General features: G+C 38.0%; 2 protein-coding genes across 4 annotated transcripts in view; one reads left to right on the plus strand and one right to left on the minus strand.

The window, feature by feature from the left end:
* Nucleotides 1–74: 74 nt before the first annotated feature.
* fanci (FA complementation group I) lies at nucleotides 75–16,616 on the plus strand. 2 transcript variants are annotated; one of them, XM_067379615.1, is made up of 38 exons: nucleotides 75–193; nucleotides 924–1,039; nucleotides 1,166–1,238; nucleotides 1,343–1,473; nucleotides 1,993–2,146; nucleotides 3,385–3,442; nucleotides 3,591–3,632; nucleotides 3,710–3,833; nucleotides 3,914–3,999; nucleotides 4,071–4,203; nucleotides 4,292–4,372; nucleotides 5,425–5,561; nucleotides 5,641–5,818; nucleotides 5,928–6,015; nucleotides 6,106–6,236; nucleotides 6,563–6,633; nucleotides 6,724–6,838; nucleotides 7,662–7,784; nucleotides 7,896–7,964; nucleotides 8,038–8,139; nucleotides 8,220–8,402; nucleotides 8,650–8,771; nucleotides 8,868–9,032; nucleotides 9,112–9,291; nucleotides 10,317–10,483; nucleotides 10,568–10,653; nucleotides 10,787–10,903; nucleotides 10,985–11,036; nucleotides 12,409–12,536; nucleotides 12,680–12,745; nucleotides 12,831–12,927; nucleotides 13,339–13,523; nucleotides 13,675–13,731; nucleotides 15,734–15,793; nucleotides 15,902–15,979; nucleotides 16,103–16,198; nucleotides 16,285–16,392; nucleotides 16,478–16,608. In XM_067379615.1, the coding sequence occupies exons 2-38, from the start codon at nucleotides 938–940 to the stop codon at nucleotides 16,538–16,540; spliced, it is 4,008 nt and encodes a 1,335-aa protein (XP_067235716.1). In that variant the 5' UTR covers nucleotides 75–193; nucleotides 924–937; the 3' UTR covers nucleotides 16,541–16,608. The 2 variants fall into 2 exon arrangements, with proteins under 2 accessions (XP_067235716.1, XP_067235715.1); XM_067379614.1 differs by having other exon boundaries at nucleotides 16,285–16,616.
* An 18-nt stretch (nucleotides 16,617–16,634) lies between these two features.
* The window catches only part of polg (polymerase (DNA directed), gamma), a 15,065-nt gene continuing 12,578 nt past the window's right edge, over nucleotides 16,635–19,121 (minus strand). For both annotated transcript variants that reach the window (XM_067379617.1, XM_067379616.1), the window contains exons 17-23: nucleotides 18,960–19,095; nucleotides 18,609–18,855; nucleotides 18,201–18,323; nucleotides 17,930–18,107; nucleotides 17,468–17,676; nucleotides 17,237–17,397; nucleotides 16,635–16,773 (exon numbers count right to left, since the gene is read on the minus strand). In XM_067379617.1, the coding sequence (XP_067235718.1) occupies nucleotides 16,688–16,773; nucleotides 17,237–17,397; nucleotides 17,468–17,676; nucleotides 17,930–18,107; nucleotides 18,201–18,323; nucleotides 18,609–18,855; nucleotides 18,960–19,095 (1,140 nt within the window). In that variant the 3' untranslated portion in view covers nucleotides 16,635–16,687. The remainder of the gene's footprint in view (nucleotides 16,774–17,236; nucleotides 17,398–17,467; nucleotides 17,677–17,929; nucleotides 18,108–18,200; nucleotides 18,324–18,608; nucleotides 18,856–18,959; nucleotides 19,096–19,121) is intronic.

The following is a 19,121-nucleotide window of genomic DNA, read 5'->3' on the forward strand; positions in this document are numbered from 1 at the left end:
TGCTAACCCCGCCCATACGGGCCAATCAAATGTACAGAAGCGACATGACGTAATAGGAAGTGTTTCATGCACATACTGGCGGGAGTTTCGGTTGTTATTAAACAAGGTAACGAGTTATTACCGACTGTAAAAGGATATCAAGAAACAGTGCTTCTGAAAGGATCATTTATAAACATAAAATTCGCTTAAACAGGCAAGTGTTTACACTGTAAAGTTAGTCTATAACGTTACACTTTAAACGCGTTTAAAAGTTTCGATTTTAATATGTCTGTTTTATTAAATGCGATCTCAATCTGACAGTTGATGTTCTTTGCTTATTTTCTTATTGATTTTATTTCTATTAGGTTGTCCTAATCCAAATATCGCTTTTAAAAGACAAATGACTTATTTTACAATATTCATATTTGCTATGTTAGCCAACGAGATAAATCTTACAGATATTCTATTGATATGACTATTTATTATATTTATTTATTACATATTTTAATATTTCACATTCACTAATTATAATGAACAGGTATGTATGAATGAATGAATGTATGTGTGCATATGCAATAAAAGCATGAGTTGCTTCATAAATAACCGTGTTCTTGCATTGCACATTTGAGTTATTCTTTTCACATATAAATGGTTATTATTAGTATTTTTCATTGGTTATAACGTCCCTGAACCGCTAAATAACTATAGAAAGCAGAGAATACTGAGGAATAATTAACCCTAAAACGCATTTTCTCGTATTCTCTGATAGTTTTCAGTGGAACACAAAATGAAAATCATTTTTGCAGAGATACAATGGCAGTTCATAAAGTGATTGTGAAATGTGAAGATCAAAAAATGCCATAAAAGCAGATCAAATTCTCTTTTTAGGACGTTGTGTTCCTCTTGTTTTAATTGCATGTGTTTATGTGACCTTATACTCACAGGTCCGGGCACATAGATGTCCAAGATGAAGGTTTCTGTGGATAAGATCATATCATTATCGGAGAGTGATGGTGTAGATGAGCTACAGAAGCATCTCACTTTATTGTCTGATGATCAGGTTTGTGTTTCTGTGTACTGTAGTGAATAGTCTCTATGCAAATTAGTCTCTAATCATGTTATGTACAAGGCATCATCTTTAAATTATGTGCAGATGACTTTTAAATGTTTTTTTGAACTTCTACAGCTCACCACCATGCTTACTAATAGTGCCCTGAAAGGGAAGGATACAGGCGTCCTGATCAAAGCCATATTTAAAGGTAATGACAGTGTTCATTTGATTTCATTTTAAAGTACCAAATACACCTGTGAATAGGGTATTTCTACAATGGTATCATCAAATTGTGTTTGTGTGTGATGTTAGGTTCACCGGTAAGTGTCTCACATGGTGCTAACCGAAGACTGCTTGTGTACAAGCACTGTATTCCACTGTGTGAATCTGGAGACCTGCAGACAGAAGTGGCCTCGGATATCATTGGGCTTCTGATGTTGGAGGTGACTTACTTACCATACCGTACCGTAAGATCTTGGCTGGTAACAGTAGGTTGAATGTTCAAACCCAATATGGGGAGATCGATGGGAATGAATGTGTAATTAAAGTGTTTTCTAGATTATTACTGTTATTATTTGTAAATAATGAATATTTGATGGTTCAAAAACCTGATTTAGAGAGGTTTTTTTCCCTATTGTGACATATATCCGAGAGAAAGGCTTCTGGAACAAGAAAATGTAGGGCGGGACTTGATTTTGTCCATCGGGAACTGATTGGTTGATTGTGGTTTGCTATTGGTGACAGGTTGCTCCACCCTCATGCCAGTAAACACATCATCATCAGAGAAGAGATTTTGCTGCAAGAAAGGAGAAGATATTTTGATTAAAGATTATGAGGGCACATGAATTATAAAAAAAAAATGTGCACGGATAAACTATTTATAATAAATACTGCTATATTCCATAAAAATAAGAGTTATTTAATACTATACCTGTATAATATGGATCTCTTCTGTGCCATAGACACACAGTCTACCTGGTCACGCATTAGCCACGTTAGCATCTCTATATGTGGATGCCATCAAAGTGGGTGAGATGAACAGTGGCAGATCACTGGAACTTTTCCCTACAATCCTAACAGCTCTTGCCGCTACAGAAACATTGGCTTACGGGAAAGGTAAGGTGATATTTGCTAAACCCAAACTTGTGTTAAAAAAGGAAATAACTCTGTAGAGTGAAACAAAAACAACAGTTATATCTGTTCAAACTTCACTTTTTTTTTTTTTGGCTTTAAAGGATTAGTTCACTTTCAAAAAAGAATTTCCTGATAATTTACTCACCCCCATGTCATCCAAGATATCCATGTCCTTCTTTCTTCAGTTGAAAAGAAATGAAGGTTTTTGATGAAAACATTCCAGGATTTTTCTCCTTATAGTGGACTTCAATGGACTCCAAATGGTTGAAGGTCAAAATTACAGTTTCAGTGCAGCTTCAAAGGGCTTCAAACGATACCAGACGAGGAATAAAGGTCTTATCGTGAAACGATCGGTCATTTTTTGATAAAAAGGTAAATGTATATATTTTCTATAAACAAATGATTGCCTTCCAAGTGCTTCCGCCAAAACCGCACTTTCATCTTCTTCAAAAAGCTTACGCTGTATGTCCTACACCTTCCCTATTCTACTTACGGAACGAACGCAGCGCCAGTTTAATTTTTCCGTAAGTAGAATAGGGAAGGTGTAGGACATACAGCGTAAGCTTTTTGAAGAATATGAAAGTGGAACTACTTGGAAGATGATAATTTGTTTATATAAAGCATATACAGTTGTATTTTTTTCGAAAATGACCGATCGATTTGCTAGATCAGACCCTTATTCCTCGTCTGGTATCGTTTGAAGCCCTTTGAAGCTGCACTGAAACTGTAATTTTGACCTTCAACCGTTTGGAGTCCACTGAAGTCCACTATAAGGAGAATAATCCTGGAATGTTTTCATCAAAAACCTTCATTTCTTTTCGACTGAATAAAGAAGGACATAAACATCTTGGATGACATGGGGGTGAGTAAATTATCAGGAAAAGTTTATTTGAAAGGTAACTAATCCTTTAATTTCTTTTGTTTTTAAACTTTTGCTTTTTCAAAAAATTGGCAAATAAAATGTATTTACTGTTCAAAAGTTTGAGGACAGTAAGATTTTTTAATGCTTTTATTCAGTAAATACACATTATATTGATTAATATTTTCAGCAAATACATTTATATTACAAAACATTGATAATAATAAAATATTAAGCACCAAATCAGCATTTTAGAATGATTTCTGAAGGATGTTGAACTCTAAAGACTTTTTATTATTATTATTATTAGATGTTATTATATAGTAGTGTACATACACATTTACTTTTTCATTGACTTCAGGTGAGCTGAGTGGAGATGAATACAAGAAGCAGCTGATCAACAGTCTTTGCTCTAGCAGGTGAAATCAGTGCTTTAATATTGTTTTTCAATAAGTAATCCATAAAGACAAAGTGACAGTGTAAAATCAGAACACAAAAAGCAGACAATTTTCCATCTATAAACTATACTGCACCAACATTTTAGTAACATATCTCCAATTCACGCAGATGGGATCCACAGTGTGTGATACACCTTACGACCATGTTCAGGTATGTCAAAACATACTGGCTAGTTATCAACTTTGTGTCTTGAACGCACACAAAAAACACCATGTCTTTTGTGTCAGGGATGTTCCGTTATCTGCTGAGGAGCTTCAGTTTTTGATTGAGAAGATTCTACGAATGTTCCTCAAGTTGGATCTACAGGAGATTCCACCTCTGGTCTATCAGCTGCTGCTGCTGTCTGCCAAGGTTTGACATCAGTTTATATGTTTTAAAAGCACTTTAAACAGTGTGTCTATATGGTCAGATTCTTATTTTTTCATCAACAGGGCTGTAAGAAGTTAGTTCTAGAGGGAATCATCAGTTACTTCAAGAAGCAAGACCAACTTCAGAAAGAGGAGCAGAGAAATGCAGAGTGAGTATCCAACTTGATCAGATGGTTTTGTTTATTTTGACAGGTCATGTTTATCTATGTATCTGTGTTAGGAGTGAAGATGTGGAGGTGCAGACCATCCCTCAGGATCAGCTGCGACACGTAGAGGGAACCGTCATCCTCCACATAGTGTTTGCCATTCGTCTTGACCATGAGCTCGGCAGGGAGTTTTTTAAAAACCTCAAGGTGAACGTCTGCCTGACTCATGAATAATTACCCACATAACCTTTTCTTTGAGCATCTGTGAGTGCTAGCTGGTTGTCTTCCTCTGTAGGTGGCCCAGAGTGATCCATTGTGTCCCTTCAGTATCGCTCTACTGCTCTCTGTGGCTCGCATCCAACGGTATGAGGAGCAGGTACGTCTGGCTTTCATTCTTCCTCTTTAAACCTAGTGAGCTGTCTACCAAGTAGAGCTGGGCGATGTAGCAAAAAAAAAAATTGGATAATTTTTCATAGATGGATAAATTTTTTGGAGAGGGGTGGCTTCAAAATTGCATCCCCCATTCATTGTCGTTATAAAGCTTGGATGAGCAGGGATATTTTTAAAGGTGCCATCGAACTGAAAATTGAATTTACCTCAGCATAGTTAAATAACAAGAGTTCAGTACATGGAAATGACATACAGTGAGTCTCGAACTCCATTGTTTCCTCCTTTATATAAATCGCATTTGTTTAAAAGACCTCAGAAAAACAGGCGAATCTCAACTGTTATGTAACAGTCGGGGTGTACGCCCCCAATATTTGCATATGCCAGCCCGTGATCTAGGCATTAGACAAGGGCAGAACGTCTGGATGTGCACAGCTGAATCATCAGACTAGGTAAGCAAGCAAGAACAATAGTGAAAAATGGCAGATGGAGCAATAATAACTGACATGATCCATGATATCATGATATTTTTAGTGATATTTGTAAATTGTCTTTCTAAATGTTTCATTAGCATGTTGCTAATGTACTGTTAAATGTGGTTAAAGTTACCATTAGACATGCTGCATGACGAACACTTTGTAAAGATCCATTCTGAGGGTTATATTAGCTGTGTGAACTTTGTTTATGCAGTGATAGAGTAGAGAGCTCGGGAGGGGGCGGAGAGCACGCGATTTAAAGGGGCCGCAGCCTGAATCGGCGCATTTCTAATTATGCCTCAAAATAGGCAGTTAAAAAAATTAATTAAACAAAATCTATGGGGTATTTTGAGCTGAAACTTCACAGACACATTCAGGGGACACCTTAGACTTATATTACATCGTGTAAAAAAAACGTTCGATGGCACCTTTAAATATATTTCCCATTGTGTTTGTCTGAAAGAAGATAGTCATATACACTTAGGATGGCTTGAGGTTGATTAAATCATGGGATCATTTTCATTTTTGGGTGCACTAACCCTTTAATATTACCCATAATGCATAGGTATTTGAGTTCCTGAAGAGTGCCATCACAAAGAACTTTAAGGATGATCAAATTCAGCACAGCTCGAAGTTTCTGCAGGAACTGCTGCCTCAGTGTAACAGCGTCTCCAACATGATTCTGGACACCGTCAAAAACAGGTCTGGTTAAACTGCAGTGCTTTTTTGTCCCTTCATTTATTTAGTAGTATTGTTCAGTGTGTCATGTCTTCATCTGCAGTGTGTTTGGCTGGGATCATGTCACTCAAGGTCTGGTGCAACTGGGATTTATACTTATGGACTCATTTGGGCCTAAAGCTGGAGCGTTTGGGAAGGTCACAGAAGGAACATCCACCACTAAAACGCCAAACCAGCAAGCATGTCGACTTGGTGGACAAGTTCTTCTTGAGAGCTTCAAGGTACAGTATAGTTGTCAACCAATGTTTTTCCACTTGTAATACAAATCATGCTCCATATATGGCAAATATGTGACAAGAAGCTGAATCTTTGTGTTTTCTTTTTGTACAGATGCATGAACCAATCAGAGGAGAGATCCTAGAACAAGTCTTGAACCGATTGGTGACTAAAACAGCTTCACCTGTCACCCATTTCATTGGTTAGGAGTTGTTTTTTTGCTTTTTCATTCAAGTTTGCTGATGGTTTCATTTATATCTAAAAAATTTTGTTCTTTTTGCCCTGACCACAGACCTTCTTTCCAGCATTGTGATGTCTGCTCCCATGATCCTTTTGGAATCTTCCTCTAAGGTCACAGAAACATTTGATCAGCTCTCCTACTTGCCCCTCAGCACTGTACAGGGGCTCCTCAAAGCTGTGCAGGTAACATCTCAATCCACATGATAATAAAGAGAACCTGTTATACTTTTTTATATTTTCAGCTTTGTTTAGTGTGTAATGTTGCTGTTTGAGCATAAAAAAAATGTTCTGTAAAGTTACAAAGTCACTTAAAACGGAGTTATTCTCTGTATCACCTCCATCGTAATCTTGAGTTTTCTTCTGGAAACAAACACATTTAAATAATTCCCTCCCACACTGCGCTTTTTTGGAAGGCTTCAAGACTTTGTAAAAGGGCATAATATGGCTTTTTTATTAAGTATGAGTCACATGATCAGCTGTGTGATGCGTTTAATGTGTCCTCTGCTCAGCCCCTGCTCAAAGTGAGCATGTCTATGAAGGATGCCCTGATCCTGGTCCTCCGGAAGGCCATGTTCTCCAGGTACAGTTAGGAACATCAACACATCCAGATGTATTTTCCTCTGTGCTGAATGATGACTTAAAGTACTAAAGGATCTTCTTCTCTCTGAAGTCATTTAGATGGCAGGAAGTCAGCAGTGGCGGGCTTCCTGTTGCTACTGAAGAACTTCCGTATTCTGGGGAGTTTAGCTTCCAGCCAGGCCAGTCAGGCCATTACATCCAGCCAGGTAAAAACTATAAACATCTGCTTAAAGTTCACCCAAAAATGACATTAATTACTCATCCTCATGACGTTCAGAACACATTAAGATATTTTTTATTAAATCTGACAGCATTCCATTGACAGCTATGCGAATCTCAAAATAAATATCTATTTTTCATAGTGTACATAATGTTGTGATGCCTAAATTCACTTGCATTGAACATTTTTGAATGTGTTTGTTAGTAGGGCTGCATGATTAATCAAAATAAAACTGAAATGGTGAAAATTGTAAATTGTACTGTAAAGTAAAATAATTATTTTTTTCTGAAGTACTCTGGTTACAGTGAAATATTACAATAATAATAATAATTATGTCTTGTTTTAAAATGTTTTTAGTATAAGTAAAATAATATTTTATAGTCATATTGATATATATTATACAAATTGCGCAGCCCTACAAACAAGCACAGGAAACCAGGAGGGGAAAAACACATTTAAAATTGAAATTAATTTAGAAAAATAACTAGATTTGTATAATTTAATTAGAATTGTAATTATCATTAATAATAAATATGCTAGTTTGTGGAGATGCAACAATAAGCAGCCAATAAAAAGAAGTCTACATTTATTTAATTTCTAGTCATTTGAATATGTTCTAATAGTGCTAAGTTATGACATGACGGTGGTCCCTTTGCTATACACTATTAACACCTCTGAATTCCCCCTCAGGAAGCAGTCAACTTTCTATTGGTCTACATAATGCTATTACATTGTGACGTCGATTCAACACCAGCCAATCCGGTTTAAGAATCCTCTAACTGTGTGAACGTAACCGATTTCCATTGCAGGTCCAGGCGGACGTCCACTCGCGCTATAACACTGCTGCTAATGAAGCCTTCTGCCTGGAGATCCTGAGCAGTCTACGCCGGTGCCTTAACCAGCAGGCTGACGTCCGGCTCATGCTTTATGAAGTCTGACCCTCTCATTTCCCATTTACAAATAAAGGAGTAAAAGGATATTCAGTGATCCTCTCTGTTTGTCATCTGTGATGTACTGAGAAAGTGATTTGTTTGATTTTGAAGGGCTTCCACGATGTCCTTCGTCGTAACTCTCAGCTTGCAAGTTCCATCATGCAGACCCTCCTGTCACAAGTGTGTATCATCCTTTATCAAATCAACTCTTATGCCTTCCTTCCTTATGTACTGATCCAATTGTGTTTACCAGTTGAAGCGATACTTTGAACCGGAGCAAGATCTGCTTCCGCCTCTCAAGCTGGAGTCGTGTATCAGCGCACATGGAGATCAGGTGTTCCTCCAGGAGCCTCTGGTACTGATGCCATGCCTCGATCACATTGATGTGCTGCACTTGAACATGTATGAAACTTCAGGTCATGTATGTTTCTCCAGGCCCACCTGCTCTGCTGCACGGTTCACTGCCTGCTGTGGAACCAGAATGTACAGTCGGGATGCAGTGTGAGCGATGATGATTATGATGAAGATGAGGAGGGCGGAGTCCAAAGTGAACTGCACACTATACTAGAAAGCATAACGAAGCGCATGATTAAAAGCGAACTGGAGGATTTTGAGTTGGTATGTCATAATGAATGTCTAATGTAGCTGAAAATATCAAACAATTCAAATTATTTACTTAGATAATACAGTTTATTCAGCAAGGATGCATTAAATTGCTCATGTAAAGACATGTTACAAAAGTTTTAATTTCAAATAAGTTCATAATTCCCCCCCCCCCCCAAAAAAAAAAGTATCACAGTTTACACAAAAACATTAAACAGAACTACATTTTTGCCGTTTTCATGTTTCATTTTCTGCGTCTCAGGATAAGTGTGCTGAATTTTCCACGAGTTCTAGTGTTGGAGTAAAGAACAGCATCTACGCCGTGTTGGTGATGGGGCTGAACGAGGTTCTCATGGAGTACAACTTCATCACTGCTAATTACAAGTGTGTGTTTGTGAAAGCCTCGTTTCTGAATACTTTTAAATCAGGCATGACATGTTAGATGTGTTTAACATATTCTGTGGTGCACATGCTGAGCAGTAAGAACCATTTTGAGGACATTCTGGAGCTGTTCAAGCGCTATCATAAGGTGTCTGAGATCCTGAGGGAGCGGGCAGGGAAGGGCCGCCTCACGTCGTCCAGCAAAACCCCTCGCAGTTTGCTGTCTCTAGGATTCATCTCCATGTTACTCACTGCTCTCTTCAGGTAGTTTTGTAATGTTATAAATGTCACTTTTGAACAATTTAATGCATACTTGCTGAAAAAAAGTATGAATTTCTTTTAGAGACAGCACTCAGAGCCGTGAGGAGAGCTTGTCTGTGTTGCGTTCCAGTGGAGACTTCCTGCGGTACTGTGTGAGTGTGGCTCTGCAGAAGATCCAGCAGCTGGAGGAGACCGGACACACAGACGGACCGGAGGGACAGAGCCCTGACAAGACCTTCCGCCACCTCTGTGACATCACCAGGTGATTGGGCAACACATTTTATTATGGAAGCAACTGGACTTAAAGGATTAGTTGACTTCAGAATTAAAATTTCCTGATAATTTACTCACCACCATGTCGTCCAAGATGTTTGTCTTTCTTTCTTCAGTCGAAAAGAAATTAAGGTTTTTGAGGAAAACATTTCATATAGTGGACTTCAATGGGGACCAACGGGTTGAAGGTCAAAATTACAGTTTCAGTGCCGCTTTAAACGATGCCAGACGAGGAATAAGGGTCTTATCTAGTGAAATGATTGGTCATTTTCTAAAAAAAAAATAAAAATGTATATAATTTTAATCACAAATGCTCATTTTGCACTAGCTCTGCGATGCGCCACGCATTACGTAATCACATTGGAAAGGTCACGTGTGATGTAATTGGAAGGTCGGGTGAAAAACTCCCATCTCATTTTCTCCTCCAACTTCAAAATCAATTGTTTTACCTTTTTTTTTTTTTTTTGTAAAGGGCGTTTGACTTAGTCTTTGCATGTTTGCTTTGTAAACACTTGCTCGGTACTTCCGCTTACGTCATGCGTGACCTTTTCAACATGATTACGTAATGGGTGGAGCAGTGCAAGATGAGTATTTGTGGTTAAAGTATATGCTTTTTTTTATTTTTTTTTAGAAAATGACCAATCGTTTCGCTAGATAAGACCCTTAATCCTCGGCTGGGGTCATGAAGCTGCACTGAAACTGCACTTTGGACCTTCAACCCATTGGTCCCTGTTGAAATCCACTATATGGAGAAAAATCCTGGAATATTTTCCTCAAAAACCTTAATTCTTTTCAACTGAAAAAAGAAAAACATCTTAATTCATTAAGAGAATAAAAAAAAGAAGAAAAAAAAAAAGGTGATTAATTAATAAATTATTTATAATAAATACTGCAAAATTCCATAAAAAATAAGAATCATCCATTTGGATTTCATAGTGACTTTAAATACCTCATTAAAAGCTTAATGTGTTTAGTGCTTGAAAGAAGCTGAATTTCTGGTTTCCCTGCATGCAGTGTGCTAATGTGGCGCTACACCAACGTGCCGTCCACCGTTGAGGATGCTGGGAAGAAGGAGAAGGGCCAGAGTGTATCGTTACTATGTCTGGAGGGTCTGCTGCGAGTCTTCACCACAGTGCTACAGCGATACCCGACACGCATGAGCAACTTCCTGTCTTCTCTTGGTGGGCGTCTTAGCATTCCTGTGACTTCTGAATAATAGTTTTGTAAGTTTATGCTGTTTTAATGAAACAGAATCTGTCTTAAAGATGTTTCAGGGGAAGCAGAGGGAGAGGCAGAGGGCGAGGGGTCTGATCTGACAGCGCAAACGGCTTTCTACATCCGCCAGTTTCAGGTACCAGCTTCCTTTTCAAACCCAGAATAAACACAATGTTCCATTTGCTCAAATCAGTTCATATTAACCGTAAGAGAAAGTTAGAGACAAAACACAAACCAGCAGGTGTTGTAAGTTGATCTTTTGTGTCCAGCGAGCGCTGATGAACCAGCTCAGTGGGGGAGAGGAGGAGTTCAACAGTAAAGAAGCTCAGTTATTGGTCAGCATCCTCAGCGTTCTGTCACGACAGCTCAGTCCCTCCTCTCAGCAGGTAACTCTTCAACACACTCATTCAGTGGCAGTATTGGTGGTCAGGAATCTCAATGCATCTTCTTTTTGTTTTTATGTGCAGTTTACGCAAATGCTCACCTGGACTGTGAAAATTTGTAAGGAAACCAACTTCGGTAAGTGATCCATGTTCAGAGATAATGATAAAACATTTATTATGGGCAGCTAGGATGGTTTTAAACAATTATGCATCCAACATTTTCTCGCAAGAATTAAAATATAGATATATCTCAATTATTTCTGCCTTTCATTTGGGATAAAAACAATACTTTTAACCATTTTATAGCAAAAGAACCATTATTTTGCTAAGTATATTGAAAATATTTAACAAAAACAGTAAAAAGAAGGTATGTTTTTAATATTGTTTTTCACTAATTTAACAAAAATAAAGACATTTTTCCATTTTCTCTTGTTTACCAATATACAAAATGCACTACTGTTCAAAAGTTTGCAGCCAGTAATTTTTTTTAAGAAATTACGTAATACTTTTATTTTGCAAGGATGCATTGAATTGATCAAAAGTGACCGTAAATACATTTATAACATTACAAACTATTTCAGTTTCCTACGGAAGAGGATTAGGGGCCAAGCAATAATAAAAAAATAAAACCATCTCGAGATTAAAGTTGTTAAATTACGAGAAAAAACTCGTTCAATTTCAAGAAAAAAGTCAAGATAAAATGTTGAGAATAAAGTCATTAAATTATGAGAAAAAAGTCGTTAAATTACGAGAACAAATTCGTTAAATTATGAGAACAAATGTCATTAAATTGAGAAAAAAGTTAAATTATGAGAACAAATTCGTAATTTAACGTAATTTGACTTTTTTCTCATAATTTAATGACTTTATTCTCAACATTTTATCGACTTTTTTCTCGAAATTTAACAACATTTCTCATAATTTAACGAATTTGTTTTCGTAATTTAACGACTTTTTTCTCGTAATTTAACGAGTTTATTATCAACATTTTATCTTGACTTTTTTCTCAAAATGTAACAACTTTAATCTCGAGATGGTTTTATTTTTTATTATTGCTTGGCCCTAATCCTCTTGCGTAGTTTCCATTTAGAAAAGAAAATATCACTGATTCCACACAAATATTAAGCAAATATTTAACATAAATATTTCTTTAGCAGCAAATCAGCATATTAGAATGATTTCTGAAGGATCATGTGACACTGAAAATTTAGATTTACCATCAAAGGAATGAATTCAATTTAAAAATATTTACAAGTAGAATAGTTATTTTAAATTGTATTAGTATTTCACAAATTAATTTTATGAAACAAATTAATTTTGAATTAGAGTTTTGAAGGAACCAATTAGAGATTATGAAACTTGTCTAATAACACAGTTTTCAGGAAATGTGAATATCCAATAGAAAGCTTGTTAAAGTCATCACAATATTCACAATGCTGCTTAATCTTATATCACCATCTTAATTTTGTATTCATTCCAACCCTCTTTCACCACATTCTCTCTTCCAGAGGACATCTCTCTCACTAAGGGCTTGCTGTCCCTGCTCTTCAACCTGCATGTCCTGCATAAAAGCCCAGTGTCTCTGCTCTGGGAGATGTGCCAGGACATACACAGCCAGCTGGGAGACATCGACCAGGTACTGTCGCCTCTGTTAAAATGAATGAAATCTCTCTAGTGCGCTCAGGTCTTTCTCAAATCAGCAAAACAGTGTTCAAAAACAACTGGAGACTTTACGTTTGATCTTGCGTCACTAGAACAGTCATGTCTGTTTCTGAACAGGACGTAGAGGTGGAGAAACAGTCTCATTTTGCCATCATCAGCATGAAAACGGCTGCATCCACCACGGTAAGAACGGACACACTTCAGAAACAAAGTTTTAAATCTTCATACCTGTTAAAAGAGCCTACCGTCTGCCTCTTTTCCTTCCCAGCTTCTAGTCTCGTCTCAGGTTGGAAAGGTGCTGGATGAAGTAGACTGGTTGATCGCCAAGAAGAAAGGCCAGATAGGCTCAGACAGAACCATTTCAGGTAAAACGCACCAAACATCTTGTCTTTTTTCCTGGAAGGCTTCCAACACACCTGCCTACAAGTTGCTTGCAATCCTGAAGACCTTGATTAGCTTGCTCAGGTGTGTTTAATTAGGATTATAGCCTTCCAGGATCAGGACTGGATTCCCCTAGTGCTCCTGGAGGGCCACTGTCCTCCAGAGTTTATCGCCATCTCATCTCAACACACTAGCTTGGAAGTTTCTAGTATGCTTAGTAAGTTGCTGAATTCAGAATTGAATACTAGCAATATAACGATATAGTATATATGCTAGTACCTGGTTCCAAATCCAACACTTGACTAGCTGGTTCAGGTGTGTTTAATTGGGGTTAGAGATAAACTAGACACCCCTGATCTAGGATAAAGAGCATTAACTTCCTGTATGTGCATTAGGAAATACCCAGCAGCCACTAGGCCAGCAGGACCCGATCGAGAAGGCCATCACGGTTCAGTTAGGCACACTGCTGACGGCTCTGCATGAGCTGGTTCAGACCGCTTTGCCCACGGGACCCTGCACGGACACCCTAATGAGAGAGCTCAGCCGAACCTACAGCATCCTCACTACACTTACCAAATATGTGAGTCTCTTCCTGATTTACTAATATGATTCATAATCTTTATTATGGTCTAGGGAATCTTTATAGCTCAAGAACTTCACACAAAAAAGTAAAAGTGCTGCACATAAAATTAAAGTAATACAAAAAAACCCACTTTTTTTTTATTTTTCAGTATATTCAGCTGTGTGCGACTCAACCTGGCCAGCTCCCCGCACGTGTGGAGAAACTGGTAAGATTCTTTAGAGTTACAGAGGGTGGCAAGAAATAAACCGTTTAAAGGCTGGTTCACACTGTGTGATTTTGGCCACGATTTGGTCGTCTGAGACAAATTTTCCAAATCCTAAAAGATTCCTATAATCCTAGGCTAAAATCTGTTGTCTTTGATCGCTAGTTTGACATGTTCACAGACAGCTGGTTAATGACCGTTGCGATCAAATTTTACCTCCAACGAAATTCTGGCAGTGTCAGAAGATTTGGCGCACAATCCTTCAGTGTGACTTCTCCTACGATGAACATCAAATTGTCTTCATTTTTCAAAACAAGCCGTGATCAAAATTAATGATAGAGATGTCGTTGTTAGCCAGCATTTCAGTCCTGTGTGTAACGCAGCTCACTGTCATCGAATGTGTATGTTTTGACGATGTAAAACTCCGGACAAGTTTTCATGCACGCGTGTCGTGCATTCTGACATTAATGACAGCTGAGATCCCACAGTGTGACATGAGGATCATGTTCGTACAGTCTGACAAGTAACCATCGTAAAGGACTACTATATATCGCACAGTGTGAACCCAGCTTAAGCGTGATATTGAAATGATCTGTATCATATGACGTGTTAATAAAGTCGAGTGTTTAAATCCTGAATCTGATTTCCAGTGGATTAAACTACTGAGACTAGATACTGATGATAATAATGTTTCTTGAGCAGCAAATCAGCATATTAGAATGATTTCTGAAGGATCATGTGACAATGAAGACTGGAGTAATGATGCTGAAAATTCAGCTTTGATCACAGGAATAAATTACTTTGTCAAATATATTTAAATAGAAAATGGTATTTTAAATTGTAATAATATTTCACAATATTACTGTATTTACAGTATTTTTGATACAGCCTAGGTGAGCATGAGAGACTTTAGATACATTTAAAAAATCTTGCCATTGACAATTATGACAGTTACAACATTTATCTTGAAATGTTGCAAATATGTAAAATTTTCTGTTTCTCAATGTTTATACCTTTTATTTGGGATAAAAGAAACCTTTGAACCATTTCATACCAAAGGAACCATCATTTGGTCCAAACAGCCATTATTACTAAGTAGATTAAAAATCTTTAACATAAAAACTAAAACACAGTGAGATAAAAATCATATTTGAGGCGTTTTTTTTTTTTTTTTTTGTAGATCCAGATTCAACCTGAGACATCCTAAACTGTCATTTAACCAAAATGCTATTATTTTTTAAAAGGGTCCTTGATTATGATTTCACTTGTTTAACTTTAGTTAGTGTGTAATGTTGCAGTTTGAGCTTAAACAACATCTGCAAAGTTACGATGCTCAAAGTTCAATGCAAAGGGAGATATTTTCTCTTTAAGGACTACAACAATGGCTGGTAGGGACTACACTGAGCTTCTTCCCGGGTTAATGACATCACAAACCCCAACATTTACATAAACTCTTACCCCAAGAACACACAACAAAGGGGGTGAGGCCATGATGGGCTGCTTTAGAGAGGAAGAGTTGTTGTTGTCATTTTATGTCGGACTGCTTCACAAACGAGGGTCAATTCAATGCTGGATTTGCACAAAAGATTAACATGACGGCACATGCTAGTCGATGAGTTGAATCACTCCACAGCAACTACATAAATTTATCCACTAACCAATCAGAAATGTCATTGTAACTTCTTCCTGAGTCTCTCCATCAGTGTCGACTCCGGTTTGAACAATGTAAGGCTGAACACCGTTACTGACAATCCTCATTTTGTCTGCGTGAGATTCTCCAGCTTTGTTGTTGAGCAACTGAAGCGTGAGCTGTTAAAGCTCCGCCCTCTTCTGGAAAGCGGCTGGGAGCAGCAGCTCATTTGATTTAAAGGGACACACACAAAAACAATTCAGACACATTCTGAGGACACCAGAGACTTATGAAAAGAGTCTCATCTTGTGAAAAGGCGCATTATAGGTTCCCTTTAAATTACTAAATAAACTCACAAACATCTCATGTTTTCAGGTGAAGCTGTCAGGGTCTCATCTCACTCCTCAGTGTTACTGTTTCATCACGTATGTACAGGTATGTGCCTATAAATGGGTCCATTTCTGTTTGATGTTTTTAACCTTCACCACAGTGTCTTAGCATATTATTATTATTATTATTATTATTATTAAATGTCTCATACAGAGTGGAGAGCTGACGGCTGGAGGCCCGGAAAAGTTGAAGAAGAAGAAAAAAGAAGATGACGCAGTAGCAGCTGCTTCAGTGAGAACTATTTAAATTTATTAAATAAGTTACTTTTTTTTAATTAAAATATTTTGGTAACAATTTAGGACTTGGAGTGCAACATCTACTTGAAAATGTTTTGTGCATCTGATGTGATTTCAGGCTAAAGTTCTTCGGGAGACCAAAGCCATCCCGAACCTCATTTTCAACATTGAACAGTATGAGAAGTTTCTCATTCTTCTTTCCAAGAAATCCAAGGTAAAGTCTCTTAAGTTTTTGCCCATATGCACAGCATATAAATGTCTCTGAAACATTGAGGCACATCTGTGAATGTCTTTACACAGGTCAATCTGATGCAGTACATGAAGCTGAGCACTTCCAGAGACTTCCGAATCAATGCTGCCACGCTGGAAGCTGCACTGCAGGAACAGCAGCAGGATGAAAGCCAACAGGTGTGTCTTTGTTTAAACATGTTCTTTCTCCGACAGAATTCTGGGATTGGTTTCTTAATCTTCAATGGTATCTTTCTTTCCTTAGACTGAAGCTTCTCAGCCTTCAGAGGAAAGTCAAGCACCAAAGAAAAAGAGGAGGAAGCAGTGAAAGCAGTCCTTCTTTTGCACTTTTTTCACCCCCATTCATTCATTTCTTCGAAGAACACCACACTTTTTGGAGTTCACACTAGGGATGGCCATTAATGTGTTGAGACGGTCCACATGACCTGCGTTTATTCTTTTCATGCCACAGGTATTACTTTAACTTTGCAGCTTGTAATTTTAATTTGGCCAAAGACCCTTTGGTGATCTTTATAATCTGATAAATGTCCAACGCCTCACCTGTTGATATAAAACACTTTGTTCACGGTAGCACATTGACAATATTTAAAGTACCTGCCTAACTCTTGCTAAATGAATGCATTGGGGACTTAATACAAGTGATTTAGACTTAATGAGTTATTGATGTTCACAAAATGCTGCTATAATCTTAATAAACAAATGTCCACATGTGAATTTCTTAAGGAACCGTTCAGCCAAAAATATTTGCTCATTTGCTCACCTTCATGTTACCTATACAACTTTTCTGTAGAATTAAAAATGTATTTAGACTTTTTCCCCATACAATGTTCTGATATTTGTTCTGTGCAACACAGAAGAATTCCCCAAAAAAATCATTCAATTATTATGAGAAACTTAGTTTTACATGCATGCAAAGTCAAAAAACACTATTGAAGGGGAAGTCCAAAACAAAATTAGGAACCTTTAAAATAGCATAATGGGGCACTTTAAGGCTTAGTCTTACCTTGTAGTAACCCGTATCTCCGCTCCACTCCTGTGGGATTGGATGGAGTCACGCAGTCCATAGTCACCTCCTTCCGTAAGCACGTATCAATGTCCACCGCACTGAAGAAAGCCACTGACTGCGGCAGATCCATCATTCCCAGTTTATAGGTAAACATGCACCTGAGAATGGAGAGAAATATTCAAGCATGGATAATGCCGCATGTAACCGGAATCAAAGGTTGTTCTTCACCTGGTGAGCAGGTTGGTGATCTGTAGGGCCAGCGCAGCTCTGTAGCGATCTTCGCTCGCCACCAGGTAGCGCACCTCATCGTGAATACTGATGCAGAAGCGCCCGTCAATGTCGTGCTCCTCGAACAGCCAGCGCATGGCCACCAGCATCAGATGGAGATAGTCCACCGCTGAACTCTGAACCACCCAGTTGACTCTGCTGGTGATGAACTGAAGCATAATAGAACTGTCATGAATTAAATGGAAACTAAATTAACTAAAACCATGAAAACTATGGCTTATGTGAACAATTATGATATTACCCATGATTCTGCAGAGAAATCACCAATCTTACATTTTATAAGTTTATTAATTGCTTATAAAGTGTTGCCTAGTTAATTCATTATCTTCATGTCATTACAGAAACATCAATTTAGAGGTATAAATGATACAAAATTTATGAAAACCTTAAGTGTTCCCTCACCTCATCCTGAACAGCAGACGGTTCCAGAGCTCTGGATATCCTGCAGCCCAGCACTGGAGTGGCTGGTTCCTCAGAGTGGGCGATACTTTCCAGCTTATTGAACATCTCTGATTCTGTCCCGGCCGTCCACACGCGCTTCCCTGTGAGATTCCACTTCCTCTTGCTCCCCCTTGTGGTACTTCAAGGATCAAAACAAAAGTATAACATGCAGATTTATCTAACATAGACTTTCATCAAATGTCTTGAGTCGTAGCCGGGGAAGTCAGCAGACCTTTGAGATGCCAGTTTTGAGATTTTACGCAAATCCTGGAGTGAGACGGTGCCATCCTCATCCCTTTCCACCTTTACATCCAACTTCTTTACCAACCATTCCCCTTCCTCTGACAAGTGATATCTGCACATAATAAATGTGACATCTAATTTATATATTATTATTATTATTATTATTATTAAATTTATATTTAAATAATATTTTAAACAATACAATCAGAATATAATGCTATGTAATATTTAGTACAATTTTATTTTTTATAATTTAAATAATTTAATAGTTTTTGATACTATTATTTAAAAAAAGTATATATTATGTATTTAAAAAAAAAAAAGATATTTGAAATAATGTAATTTAAATCAATTGTATATTTTACTTCTTTAAAGGTAAAAAATAAAAATTGCCAACCTGCGCAGTCCTTTGGTAAGTGCGTACATCTGCCGAGCTTTCCTGGCTGCTTCCTGTTGGCTCAGTTTGTGATTGAACTGCATGAGCAGTCGCTCTGCAAACGGCTGGCCGGCTCCATAAATCCGTCCGTAGTTGAAGACCTTGGCGTGTTCGCGGCTGATGCCCACAGCATCTGCAGTACGGCTGTGCAGATCCGTGCCCTGACTTTTCTTTCCCTGGAGCGTCATCCATCCAAATGCTGTGCATCCTGGAAATCAGCGATTAGGAATGATTAGTTCCATAGAAGCATCATGAATTGCCAAGGAATTTGCCACTTGCATTCAAATAGCTAGGAAACAGCTTCTGGAATACCATGTATTCCTGCAAAGTGCGCTTCGCCCAGCATGGCAGCGATCCACAGCTCTTGAGAATCCACATCTGCTCCCACCAGGTGATAACCAGGAGGCACCTGCACCATGGCCTTCAGCTCACTGCCTACACGATCTTTCTGCAAACAAACACGCACTGCTTAGC

The sequence above is a fragment of the Chanodichthys erythropterus genome, chromosome 24 (genome assembly GCF_024489055.1).
Source record: "Chanodichthys erythropterus isolate Z2021 chromosome 24, ASM2448905v1, whole genome shotgun sequence".
In the NCBI taxonomy this organism is placed as follows: domain Eukaryota; kingdom Metazoa; phylum Chordata; class Actinopteri; order Cypriniformes; family Xenocyprididae; genus Chanodichthys; species Chanodichthys erythropterus.